Source organism: Acipenser ruthenus, chromosome 44 (genome assembly GCF_902713425.1).
Source record: "Acipenser ruthenus chromosome 44, fAciRut3.2 maternal haplotype, whole genome shotgun sequence".
In the NCBI taxonomy this organism is placed as follows: domain Eukaryota; kingdom Metazoa; phylum Chordata; class Actinopteri; order Acipenseriformes; family Acipenseridae; genus Acipenser; species Acipenser ruthenus.
The window spans coordinates 7,302,880-7,315,848 of record NC_081232.1 but is presented as its reverse complement, the minus strand read 5'-3'; the positions used below and the strand labels follow the sequence as shown (position 1 = coordinate 7,315,848).

At 38.7% G+C, this 12,969-nt stretch overlaps 1 protein-coding gene across 11 annotated transcripts in view; it reads right to left on the bottom strand.

Moving 5' to 3' along the window:
• The window catches only part of LOC117967141 (E3 ubiquitin-protein ligase TRIM39-like), a 31,097-nt gene extending 23,680 nt beyond the window's left edge, over positions 1–7,417 (bottom strand). For 3 of the 11 annotated variants that reach the window (XM_059012293.1, XM_059012296.1, XM_059012304.1), the window contains exons 1-5: positions 6,977–7,406; positions 4,499–4,565; positions 2,650–2,691; positions 1,919–2,008; positions 97–132 (exon numbers count right to left, since the gene is read on the bottom strand). In XM_059012293.1, coding sequence (XP_058868276.1) covers positions 97–132; positions 1,919–2,008; positions 2,650–2,691; positions 4,499–4,520 — 190 coding nt within the window. In that variant the 5' untranslated portion in view covers positions 4,521–4,565; positions 6,977–7,406. Of the gene's footprint in view, positions 1–96; positions 133–1,918; positions 2,009–2,649; positions 2,692–4,498; positions 4,566–5,986; positions 6,737–6,976 lie in introns of those variants that run through there. The other 8 variants (XM_059012300.1, XM_059012302.1, XM_059012298.1 and 5 more) reach the window with 7 other exon arrangements.
• Positions 7,418–12,969: the final 5,552 nt, after the last annotated feature.

Sequence of the window (12,969 nt, the reverse complement as noted above, 5' to 3'; positions counted from 1 at the left end):
GTTGCCCAATGCATTCTTTTTTTGTAATTTAATTAGCGATACAGCATTCCATCATTTTTGTTAAATTTTCTTTCTGCAGATTATTTATACACTTACCTTTTCCCAGTCTCTCATTCTCTCTTTTTAAAATGCCTAAAACAGAAAACAATGAAAAGTTTAGTTTGTATTTTAGCTCATGAACTCATGTAATTCAATAAAATATTTTAAAAAATTATATTTGACATTAATATATATATATATATATATATATATATATATATATATATATATATATATATATATATATATTAAACATATATAATCTTGACAATTCTTCTGAAGACCCTCCTTTTCTAAAGTACACAAACAAAGACAGCTATGTTAGTTTTGTTAGTTTGGAACAGTTGAGATTCATCATGAAGAGTGATGTGACTAGATTTCACTGCATTAGTTACATTATTAATATACTTATAAGACCAAAAATGGTCCCAATGCTCAAACACGTTGTCCAATGGACGATATTGCCTCCATTTCATTAGCGGTACAGCATTCCCTCAATTCAGTTTTAAATGTAGTTCAATCACAACAGGGACGTGTGTTTGTAACTCTTTAATATTCTCCAAACAAACTGCAGAGCATTTAGAATTAGAACTGCTAGGGTTTCTGATAAAGGGAGATTGAAATGGAAACTTTCCTTCTACAGATTATTTAAACACTTACCTCTTCATCTCTCTTTTTAAACGAGCCAAAACAGAAAACAAGGTCAGGTTTGTGTTCCGGTGTTCACTCATTTTTTGCTTCTCATCAGTTTTTGCTTCTTTTTGTACTGCGCATGCTCGCCACTGTCTTTCCACTTACTTGCTTGAATATCAAAGCTTTTCAGACCGTCGGGCGGGCTTTTGTGGCTGAGTTTCAGTTTTCCGACTGTTTTTCAAGTTCCGAGCAAACATAAGAAAAGGCCAGGAAGGATGAGAACAGTCGCAAAACCACGATTCTGACAGTATGAGGAATGTTATGCAAATGAAGCGGCTACCGAAATGACATGAAAAATAAATAAACAAACACATAAATAAATGAATAAATATAGAAATAAATAAATACAAACTATAATTTAATACAGTATATATTTTTTTCTCTGTCCTGATGTACTTTGTTTTATTATTGTGTTCTGTGAAATGTATCTTCTCTTGTTTCTCAGAGTCTCCTTAAACACGCTCCGCCTTTACACCTTTCGATCCCACCTGTCAGGTGACTGAAATCGTGAAATGACGTAAAAGCTGTCATTAACATAGAGGTTTCTCATTTAAATCCTGATTAGTTGTTCCGCCGCCTTTATGTAAATAACACCCATTCCGCCTGTCGGAAAACAGCAGAAAAGTTTTTCATTTTATGATGGAAACAGCGTTCGGGTTAAGAGTCGGGTTCAAACAGACGGAGCTAGTGAGTTTCGGACTGTCGGGAGACACGTTAGATATTCAGGGAAACTCTGACAAAACAGTTGCGAGTTTCATGAGATACGGAGAAACAAGAGAAGATACATTTAATAGAACACAATGATAAAATAAAGTACCTCAGGACAGAGAGAAAACAAAATAAAGTTAGAGAGCTCCTATTTTAATGTAGCCAAACGTACACTCTATTAAATTATAGTTTTGGTTATGGATGATATTTTATGCCAAAATGAAAAATAAATAAATTAATGCATAAATAAATAAACAAATAAATACATGTCGAAATAAATACATATACAGACATGTATGTATGTATTTATAGATTTGTTTATGTATTAATTGATGTATTTGTGTATTTATTTTTCATGTTAATTCGGTACATTATCCCTTTCCTCCTCTAAACTCTCTAGCAGCGCATTGAGCTACTCATGGTGAGGATACAGTCATGACAGAATATAAATCATAAGAATATAGAAAGAATACATTACCTGTATAACAAGTAAAATAGAGGATTACTGCCACTAAAATCCCCACAGCAGCAGCTAACGCAACGTATAAACCCGCTTGAAAAGAGTCTTCTATAAACACAAGAAAGAGGAGAAATCCATAAATGAACAAACCTGTGAAAGCGCGCTGTGTGTGCTGGGTGAGAGAGGCTCTGGATGAAGGGATGCGAGTTAATACAGAATCACATTGCGCCTCTATGATGCAAGTCTATGGAAGCTGGATATAGAAGCGGAGATAAAAGCCACTTCCGTTCAAATGGACCGGAGAAGCTAATTTTCAGGTTCCTGTGTGTGTGTGTGCGTGTGTGTGTGTGTGTGTGTGTGTGTGTGTGTATGCGTGTGCGTACATGCGTGCGTGCGGTGCTGCGGTGTCTGGAGCGAGCATTTTGTGGCCAAATCATATCAAGTTTTGACCACTGTTTCCTTTTTGTTTCCGTGATTTCTTTTGTGTTCTATGATTCTTCGGGTGACGATCTCATGATCAGCTCGTGGTTGTCTAATCTGCACTGTCACGCCACACACAGCTACAGGTTAGCTAAAGAGACACGAGTCTTTTTTTCTCTCTGGTAATTCGTGTTCTGGTGTTTTTAATGTATTTACATTTTGTTTAAAGAAGTTAATTCGTGTGTTTGTAACTCTTTAATATTCTCCAAACAAACTGCAGAGCATTTTGTTAAACTTTCTTTCTTCAAATGATTGATTTATAAGCTTACCTTCTCTCAGTCTCTCGTAAGCTCCACTTACAATGCCTAAAACTGAAAACAATGAAAAGTTTAGTTTGTATTTTAGCTGATGAACTCATGTAATTCGATACAATATTTAAGAAAAAGAATATTGAGATGAATGTATTCATCTTGCCATTTTGCTTCTGAAGATCCTCGTTTTCTAAAAGACACAAAATGGTCCCAATGCTCAAACGCGTTGTCCAGTGCTTGATTTTGCCTTCATTTCATTAGCGGTACAGCATTCCCTCATTTCAGTTTTAAATGTAGTTCAATTACAAGAGAGATGTGTGTTTGTAACTCTTTAATATTCTCCAAACAAACTGCAGAGCATTTAGAATTAGAACTGCTAGGGTTTCTGATAAAGGGAGATTGAAATGGATTTTCTTTCTGAACGCATTGGAGAAGATGCCAGCCCAGATACCAGCAGTGCCATCAACAATGAGGATCCACCAGGTGATTACTCTTGCTCCAAGAGAGCTGGTATATCGTGATGTCAGCTGCATGTGGTCAACACAGAAGCAACTCGACTGCAAGTGCGTCAACACAAAGCATTTCAGTTTCAGCAGGAAGGTTCCAACTGCTGCGCCACAGACAGCCAGTGAAGGAAAGCCACAACCAGTGAAGGAAATCCAGTGGGGAAGTCCAGGGCTGCTTGGGCAGTGGTGTATGCTCAGATACGATGAAGACCTATATCCAGGCATCATCCTTAACACAGATGAAATGCATGTCCAAGTAAAGTGTATGCATCGCGCTGGATCAAACAGATTCTTCTGGCCTGTTCATGATGACATCCTCTGGTACCTGTTTGATGATGTCCTTGAAATCATTCCACCCCCACAGCCTGTGATATCATGCCACGTAGAGATCTTGAAAGAGGCGTGGGACAGACTTTCGGGATGAACGCCATGAAGCAAGACACACACACACCAAAAGTATGTACCTACCTGTGAGACCAGCACCATAGTGCTCCTGAGTGTCTCCATGTCTATGTGCAGACAATGTTTTTATGATTCTGATGACCTGTTCTAACTTGTTGACCTGTTATTAATGTCTGCTATGTTTTTGTTTGTTTTTTTTTTTTTTACTGCAGTTGGGTTAATAAAACTCAGTTTAATTCAAATTGATCTTTCTATTGTCCTCATTACATGGTTATATATATGAGAAATGCAATGTTTATGGAACATCTTTGAGTGAATTTGAGAGTAAACAAAACCAATTTATATGGAAGCCCTATTTGTCTCTTCAACCCCGTTACCCTAGTCTCAACCCTGTTACATGACAATTTTGTGATAAAATGTTGGAAGGGTTATGGAATATGAATTCAATGTTTGTTGATTTTAGTTCAAATTCTAAAGTGAAACCATACTTTTGATAAAAAATGATGAGGCCTCTGACACACAAAGTGTGAATTTGAGGCTTTAGTTTAGCAAAAGTGTGAGATTTTATATGAATTTTATATTTGCAATTATTGAATTCATTTGAGGGACATATGATTAATAAGAAAATGTTGATTTTATTACAAGAATCTTTTAAAATCATATTCAGACAACTTCCATAGTGTCTGTAACAGAGTTGAAGACAAATGGTGTCCATATCACAAGAAAATGGCTGATAATAATAGGGCTTTGATGCCTGAGATGGGAAAATATGTTTTCTTGGAGGTTAAACATGTCCTTCATGTCATGGGGAGTTCAGAATAATTATTTATTTTGGTAAAAAAATAAAATGTCAAAGTCCAAATCGTACCGCTTTGGTGGAATGACCCAATAATAATAATAATAATAATAATAATAATAATAATAATAATAATAATAATAATAATAATAATAATAATTACCTAAACTGTGTTGTGTCGCCATAGACTTTCACTTTATATAGGGTGGCAGGTTGCACAGAAACCGGACCTGGTTAGTGACAAAAAATAAATAAATCTCTGTCTATTTCAGAACACCAATAATATATTCAACATGCATCTCATTGGCGGTTTAGAAATGAGTATTTCAGTTCAACTATCACAAACTGTCCCCTCTCTCTCTCTCCTCTCTCTCGTTCTCGTTCTTCTCGTTGCCTCAGCCTCCAGTGAAAGGTTTTGTTCTATTCGGGAGTGTCTCAAAACGTCGGTTTTCTTATTGTTTTTAGCTAGGCGAACAAAAAGAGGAATTTCTGTGGGACCGGAAAATTATACATGTACTATTTTTGTGGGGATATTTTCTCAAATGTTGTCCCCACATTGATATTAATACCTAGACTTTATGAAGCACAATTAGTTCATTCTATATAGAGGGGGATGCAACACGTTTGGCCGGAGCTGTATATTGTATTCTCGGAGGATTTATGAAACCTAAACATATGGATCGAGAGCTCTTATTATTCATCCAAATATTAGCATATAACTTCTCGTTCATTATAGTGACACTCTCCGCTCGCTCCTCCCTCTCAACTCATGTAACGTATAATCTATAATACACATATTTGTTAGTCTATTAACACAACACTGTGTTGATGGTGCTGTTGCCAGCGTGTGAATTACATGGGGTGTATAATTATACACAGAGTATAGGACAGATAGATAACGTGAGGATATGAGGTTCTGATTCATAGTGGTTGTTTTATAATGAAGCGTTTGCATCCTCCCCACTGCTCTGCTCAACATCCCCTCGGCTACTAGCTGCGGAAGGGAGCGGTGAAAGAGAACACGAAAGTGAAAGTATTGCCGATTCTACAAAACAACAAAACCCGAGCCTACAGTCACACGAACAAGGTTATATTCTGCGATCCTTCGTCGTGCTGTAGTGCAGGCTTCATTTAACACTATATACAGTGTGCAAATACACGTGCCAGGGCATCCATCACCCTATATATAGAATGAACTAACTTTGCTTCAGAAAATACTACTATTATGGCTTCCGGCAGACTTTTGCGGTGTCGTTTTGTAGTTTCTTTACATGAGATGTTAAAAAAAGAGCTAAATGCTGTCCATATAGTTGTTTTTTTTAAAATGGCCTCAGTCCTAAGATTCTAGTTGATTCAAAACCTATGTATAGTTGTAAGCTATTTTAAGCGCCGTGGTTCATAGACACATCCCTTCACATTGCTGACAGTAAACACGTGCATTCTGAATGCGCCTTGTTGTTATTTGGTCATATATATATATATATATATATATATATATATATATATATATATATATATATATATATATATATGCATGCTGTTGTATCGGTAGGATTTTAACTGGCGCTCAGTCGGCTGGTTTCACTGGCGTTTCCCCTCGTTTAAAATGTGCAATAGCTGCACAAAACAAGTTCCTCCTATAAATACTTACCCTTTCTGTGCAGGTCGGTAACATGTGAGAGTTCCTGTTTGTTCAGCCCTGGTGTAAAATGGCGGCGCTAGTTTGAGATTTTCCTGTAATATTAGTAATATAGAAACTCCACAAACTGCCGCTCGATTTTTCTTCCACTCTCGTAAAAAGAACCGCCAGAAACAGCAGAAGACTCTCCATTGTATTATGGGGTTGGTTTTTACAGGGATATTAATAGTAGGCTATTGTTTATATATATTTATGTATTTAATGCACCATCATGTAATGAAAATAAACTACTAAATGATATTGCAAATAATAGTAGAACAGTAGTATTTCATGTTAGATTTAGAAAGATCACGTTTTTCACTTTGTCAGCTTTTCATTAAGCATATGGGAAAACTCCAAAGCGGTGTGTAATTCAATATGTTAACATAACAATGATTGTGTATCCAGGCGCTGTCAAACACTTCCTTTCACACAATGATTTGAACTTTCGCATCTCATATTTTACACCAAAAAGCTGGAAAAAAGGCATAGCAATTTTATGTATTTTTTAAAAGACTTTTAAAAACTTTAAAATAACCCTAAAGTTTCACAATATATACCACAGTATGAATTATTCTATTAGTCGTCACTTTGGTGGCGGGCGAGTGTGACCAAATAATAACAAGGCGCATTCAGAATACACCATTTAAAAAAAACAACTAGATGAACATCATTTAGGTCTTTTATTTAACATCTCATGTAGTCAAAGAAACTACAAAACGACATCGCAAAAGTCTGCCAGAAGCCATAATAGTAGTATTTTCTGAAGCAAAGTTAGTTAATTCTACATATATAGGGTAATGGAAATATTTTTGCCTGGCAGGTTGGTTGGGCGTGTCCGAACACCATGAGTGCAAATTCTGAATTAAAGGCAACAAAGAAAACGTATAACAGAAAAAAAGGCGACAAAATAGTTAAACAAACAACCAAACAGATAAATAAACAGAAACAATGCACACTTACCGTCCCTTGTGATTGATAAACTATCACGAACCGACAATAATGTGCTGTTAAAGTCTTCTTCTGAACACCCAATATTGTATGTATTTGCACAATATAGTGTTATATGAAGCCCGCACTACAGCATGACGACGGATCGCAGAATATAACCTTGTTCGTGTGACTGTAGGCTCGGGTTTTGTTGTTTTGTAGAATCTGGCAATACTTTCGCTTTCGTTTTCTCTTTCACCGCTCCCTTCCGCCGCCGGTAGCCGAGGGGATTTTGAGCAGAGCAGTGGGGAGGATGCAAACACTTCATTATAAAACAAGCCCTATGAATCAGAACCTCACATCCCGTTATCTATCTGTCCTGTACTCTGTGTATAATGATACACCCCATGCAATTCACACGCTGGCAACAGCACCATCAACACAGTGTTGCGTTAATAGACTAACAAAGATGTATTATAGACGATGCGTTACATGAGTTGAGAGGGAGGAGCGAGCGGAGAGTGTCACTATAATGAACGAGAAGTTATATGCTGATATTTGGATGAATAATAAGAGCTCTCGATCCATATGTTTAGGATTCATAAATCCTCCGAGAATACAATATACAGCTCCGGCCAAACGCGTTGCATTCCCCTCTATATAGAATGAACTAATTGTGCTTCATAAAGTCTATGTATTAATATCAATGACCTGGAAAACAAAATAAAACTCCTTTCCAAACTGGATTATAATCTCTGTCTGTTTCATTCACGCACTGCATCACTCCTGCACTTGTACCCAATCAACCACTTTGCCACACGATGTGAGAGATATTGGAAGTGTCTGTTTCTTCTCCTGTCTGGATTATAATCTCTGTCTGTTTCATTCACGCACTGCATCACTCCTGCACCTGTACCCAATCAACCACTTTGCCACACGATGTGAGAGATATTGGAAGTGTCTGTTTCTTCTCCTGTCTGGATTATAATCTCTGTCTGTTTCATTCACGCACTGCATCACTCCTGCACCTGTACCCAATCAACCACTTTGCCACACGATGTGAGAGATATTGGAAGTGTCTGTTTCTTCTCCTGTCTGGATTATAATCTCTGTCTGTTTCATTCACGCACTGCATCACTCCTGCACCTGTACCCAATCAACCACTTTGCCACACGATGTGAGATATTGGAAGTGTCTGTTTCTTCTCCTGTCTGGATTATAATCTCTGTCTGTTTCATTCATGCACTGCATCACTCCTGCACCTGTACCCAATCAACCACTTTGCCACACGATGTGAGAGATATTGGAAGTGTCTGTTTCTTCTCCTGTCTGGATTATAATCTCTGTCTGTTTCATTCACGCACTGCATCACTCCTGCACCTGTACCCAATCAACCACTTTGCCACACGATGTGAGAGATATTGGAAGTGTCTGTTTCTTCTCCTGTCTGGATTATAATCTCTGTTTCATTCATGCACTGCATCACTCCTGCACCTGAACCCAATCAACCACTTTGCCACACGATGTGAGAGATATTGGAAGTGTTTGTTTCTTCTCCTGTCTGTTTGTTTGTTTGTTAAGTGGATCTTGTGAGATTACCGGCAGCTCATGCAGAACTTCAATCAGTAACTCTGCCCTGGTAAAAAAAAAAAAAAAAAAAAAAAAAAATTAGACTAAAAATGTCCAGTTTAGCTGATTTGAGGAAAAATTCTTTGGATTCTGTTGAAAGAAAATAGAAGATTTTCAATACCAGTCAATAACAGCCCTGGTAATGTCTTCAGTGCTATCAATCTACAGCAGTATGGATTGTGAGTGATGTGGTGCATATTAATCTCAGTAAAGCAGACAAACATTTCAACAACTGTGTTTCCATGTTTAGAGGCTGCAGTGGCGAAATAACTATACTCTCAGACTCTACTGGCCTGGGATCCAATCGGATGTGAATAAACCTACAGCCTATCACATGATGCGGCACTTTTGGAGTCCCCAGTGCTGTAAAATGCTCTAAAACAAATCCAGGTCTTGTTTATCCTAACAGGGTATATGTAGGTTGATCAAATTAAAGTGGTACTAAATTTATCCGACTTTGTAGTCTACTGTAGTCTAAACCAAGCAATGATACTTGCAATCTTACCAGTGTCTGAGGAAAGTCATTTCAACCTATACATTATTTTGATAATGGGTTTGAAGGAAACTGTCAACGACGCTTAAAGTGTAAAATCTCAATTTTATTTACAGTATTCAAACTTTTTTTTAGGTAAGTGAAAAAATGTTTTTCTGTACAAACTCCACGTGTAATGGTCATTAATCAGAAGCTTAATTAACATCAAATAACATTCGATTTTAGAATAAACTAAATTTTGCTGTTATACACTATTTTATTTATCCTGTGCCAAAAATAAACCTCTCATCTCTGTTCTTAACTAATAGCTTGTATTGGTAAATATAGTTGTATTTGATGCAATATAAGCGATCATTCTCTAACTGTGTTTACCACCAGCTGAACAAAGTACTTTATTTATTTATACGGTACAATTTTTATAACAAACAGCTGCAGCACGTTCTTTTGAGCAAATTATAGATATTAATAATATAATAATTTCTACTGTGGTATATATTGTGCAACTGTAGGGTTCTTTTAAAGTTTTTTAAAGTCTTTTAAAAAATACATTAAATTGCTATGTCGCCTTTTTTCAGCTTTTTGGTGTAAAACATGAAATGCTAAAGTTCAGATCATTGTGTGAAAGGAAGTGTTTGACAGCGCCTGGATACACAATCATTACACAACAGAAGCACATCGGCTCCGTGTGCAGGACGGCAGTTTTTCTTTTTAATGTGGTGGTGGGAACGCAAAGGGTCTTGTGCAGGGCTAGTTGTTTTAAAATATTTAATTTATATATTTTTAAAAAAAGTCCCCACCCCCCCCACCTCATCAGGGCCCCCTTTGGGGCGTTGGGCCCCCTTCGAGGCGGTGGGCCCCGGGGAAATGTTCCCGTCTTCCCCGCCCTCTAGGTGGGCCTGGTTATAAATTATAATTAATATCAATAACGTTAACATTAGCGGTTAAGATATATGAATTACGCTGCTAGTTTGATTTACTGAACATCAGGGCTTAAGAAATAAACCCATATAAACATCTTTAGAGAAAGGGTGACACGTTCTAAAAACTAACAGGCGTGTTGAGGAGAGCACGCGCATCTGCTGTGGGACCGCGTGCGACTCCATGAAGGGTGAAGCTATGAAGTTAGTACAGCTCTGGCCAAAAGTTTTGCATCACTAGAGAATGAATTGAGCTCATGAAGTCCAATGAAACCGTGTGAATAATGTTATGTTAAAATATTGAATTACACACCGCTTTGTAGTTTTCCCATATGCTTAATGAAAAGCTGACAAAGTGAAAAACGTGATCTTTCTAAATCTAACACGAAATACTGCTGTTCTACTATTATTTGCAATATCATTATGTAGTTTATTTTCATTACATGATGGTGCATTAAATACATAAATATATATAAACAGTAGCCTACTATTAATATCCCTGTAAAAACCAGCCCCATAATACAATGGAGAGTCTCCTGCTGTTTCTGGCGGTTCTTTTTACGAGAGTGGAAGAAAAATCGAGTGGCAGTTATTATTATTATTTATTTCTTAGCAGACGCCCTTATCCAGGGCGACTTACAATTGTTACAAGATATCATTATTTTTTACATACAATTACCCATTTATACAGTTGGGTTTTTACTGGAGCAATCTAGGTAAAGTACCTTGCTCAAGGGTACAGCAGCAGTGTCCCCCCACCTGGGATTGAACACGACCCTCCGGTCAAGAGTCCAGAGCCCTAACCACTACTCCACACTGCTGCCCAGTTTGTGGAGTTTCTATATTACTAATATTACCCTGGGCTGAACAAACAGGAAAACACATGTTACCCACCTGCATAGAAAGGGTAAGTATTTATAGGAAGAACTTGTTTTGTGCAGCTATTGCACTTTTTAAATAGGAGAAACGCCAGTGAAACCAACCGACTGAGTGCCAGTTAAAATCCTACCGATACAACAGCACAATACAAACTGAATCAAAAGATCGCCTTTCACTCTGGGTAAGGAGGGGTGGATCAGACACAGAAACCCCGTCATTTCAACAGCATAGCAAGCACATGTGTGAAAAGAGAGCCCTCAGTGTCCTGTTGCGTGGGATCTACACTTTTAAAAAGGGTTGGGGGTGGGCGGTTGCAGTTGGGGTCGGGGTTTGCGGGGTGGGGCGTTGGCATTGGGGGTTGAAGTTGAGTGTGGGGTTCGGGTTGGGGTTGGAGTTGAGGTTGGTGGGGGTTGGAGTTGAGGTTGGTGGGGGTTGGACTTGAGGTTGGTGGGGGTTGGACTTGAGATTGGTGGGGGTTGGACTTGAGGTTGGTGGGGGTTGGGGTTTGAGGCTGGGGGTGGGGTGGGGGGGGGTCAGCGTTGGGGGTTGGGTAATGTGTAGTTATAATATGGATGTATATGATTGATGTTTTAGATGGTTTTTCTGCTGGTTGATTTTCTCCTGCTTGATTTTTATAATAGAACCTCAACACACAAGGTGCAGTAGTTTTACGATACCTGCACTTTCAAGTGCCCCCTCAAGCACAGGTGTCGTGTTATTGCATTCAAAAACTTGTGCAATTTAACAAAAAACCAAAACAAAAGAAACTCTTTCCCTCCTCCCTGCATCCCTCCATCCCTCTCTCCCCCAGCTCTGACTTCCTGCCCAACATTGAGTCCTGCTTTCAGGAGGTCTACAAGATGCTTGATGTGAGTTCAGCTGCATGGTCTTGTATTGTTCAGGGGCTTGTTGAATTATTATAGACATACTTTGAGTCTGTCTGTTCTGTTTTGTATCTCTGTATTCACTCTGTGCATGTCTCTGCCTGTCCAGGGATGGGAATCAGACTCTAATTGCACAGCAGTGTCACCCATTCCAGGTTTTACTACCAGCTTGATCAGCCCCAGTGTGTCTAGGTAACAAGACACCCACCACACGATGTATTAACCTCTTAGAAATCACAAAATAAATGCCCCCCCCCCTCCTCCCTCAGCAGCCCACCCCTCTGGTTCTTTGGTGCCGACCTGATCTGTATGTTTAATTTGTGCTCCAGTTTCCCCATGAGAATGTGCGCAAAGCTGCCTACGATGCCATGGGCCAGTTCTGCAGAACTCTGCACAAGGTGTGGAAGGAGAACCCCACAGAACTCACCAGAGAAAGTATGACTCTCTCTTCCCTCTGTCTGACTCTCTCTCTCTGTCAGCCCTTCACAGGCTCCTCTTTGTGGTGTTCCCTGCCTCTGTATTCTCTCTCTCTCTCTCTCTCTCTCTCTCTCTCTCTCTCTCTCTCTCTCTCTCTCGGATTGTGGGATTGTGGGAGGAGCCAGGTGGTGAGTGGAGCGCGGGAGTTGTGATTCAGCAGAGTCTAAACTTTTGCAATTATTTATTTATATATATTTATATTTTTGTGTTTTATGTAAAATTTGTTTGTTTGTTTATCTGTCTATCGTAATAGTTTTAGTATATTTGTGAGTCATTGTTGTTTGTTTAGCTGGTCGTAGATCAGCAGAAACGCCGATATGGCGTGTAGCTCGGGGGGAGGGGGGGTACTGACTCGCCGGCACGGCTGCCGATGTGTGCCTGATATCGGGGTGTCGGTGGAGGAATGCCTGGTAGCGGTAGGAGAGGTTGTGGGCTTTAATAAAATAAAATCGGCATCGAGGATGAGTAAAGCTCTAGTCATTTTTTAAACTGATTTGGAGTTGGTAAACAAGCTAGTGGAGGAGGGGTTTAGTGTGCAGGGGTCTTTTATTGAAGTTTCACCTTTAGTAACACCTGTAACCAAAGTAATACTGTCTAATGTCCCTCCCTTCTTAAAAAATGAGTTACTGGAAAGAGAGTTATCAAGATACGGAAAATTAATGTATCCTATTAAAACGATTCCTCTGGGATGTAAAAATCCCAGTGTAAAACATGTTTTGTCTTTTAGAAGACAGGCGTTCATTTTAC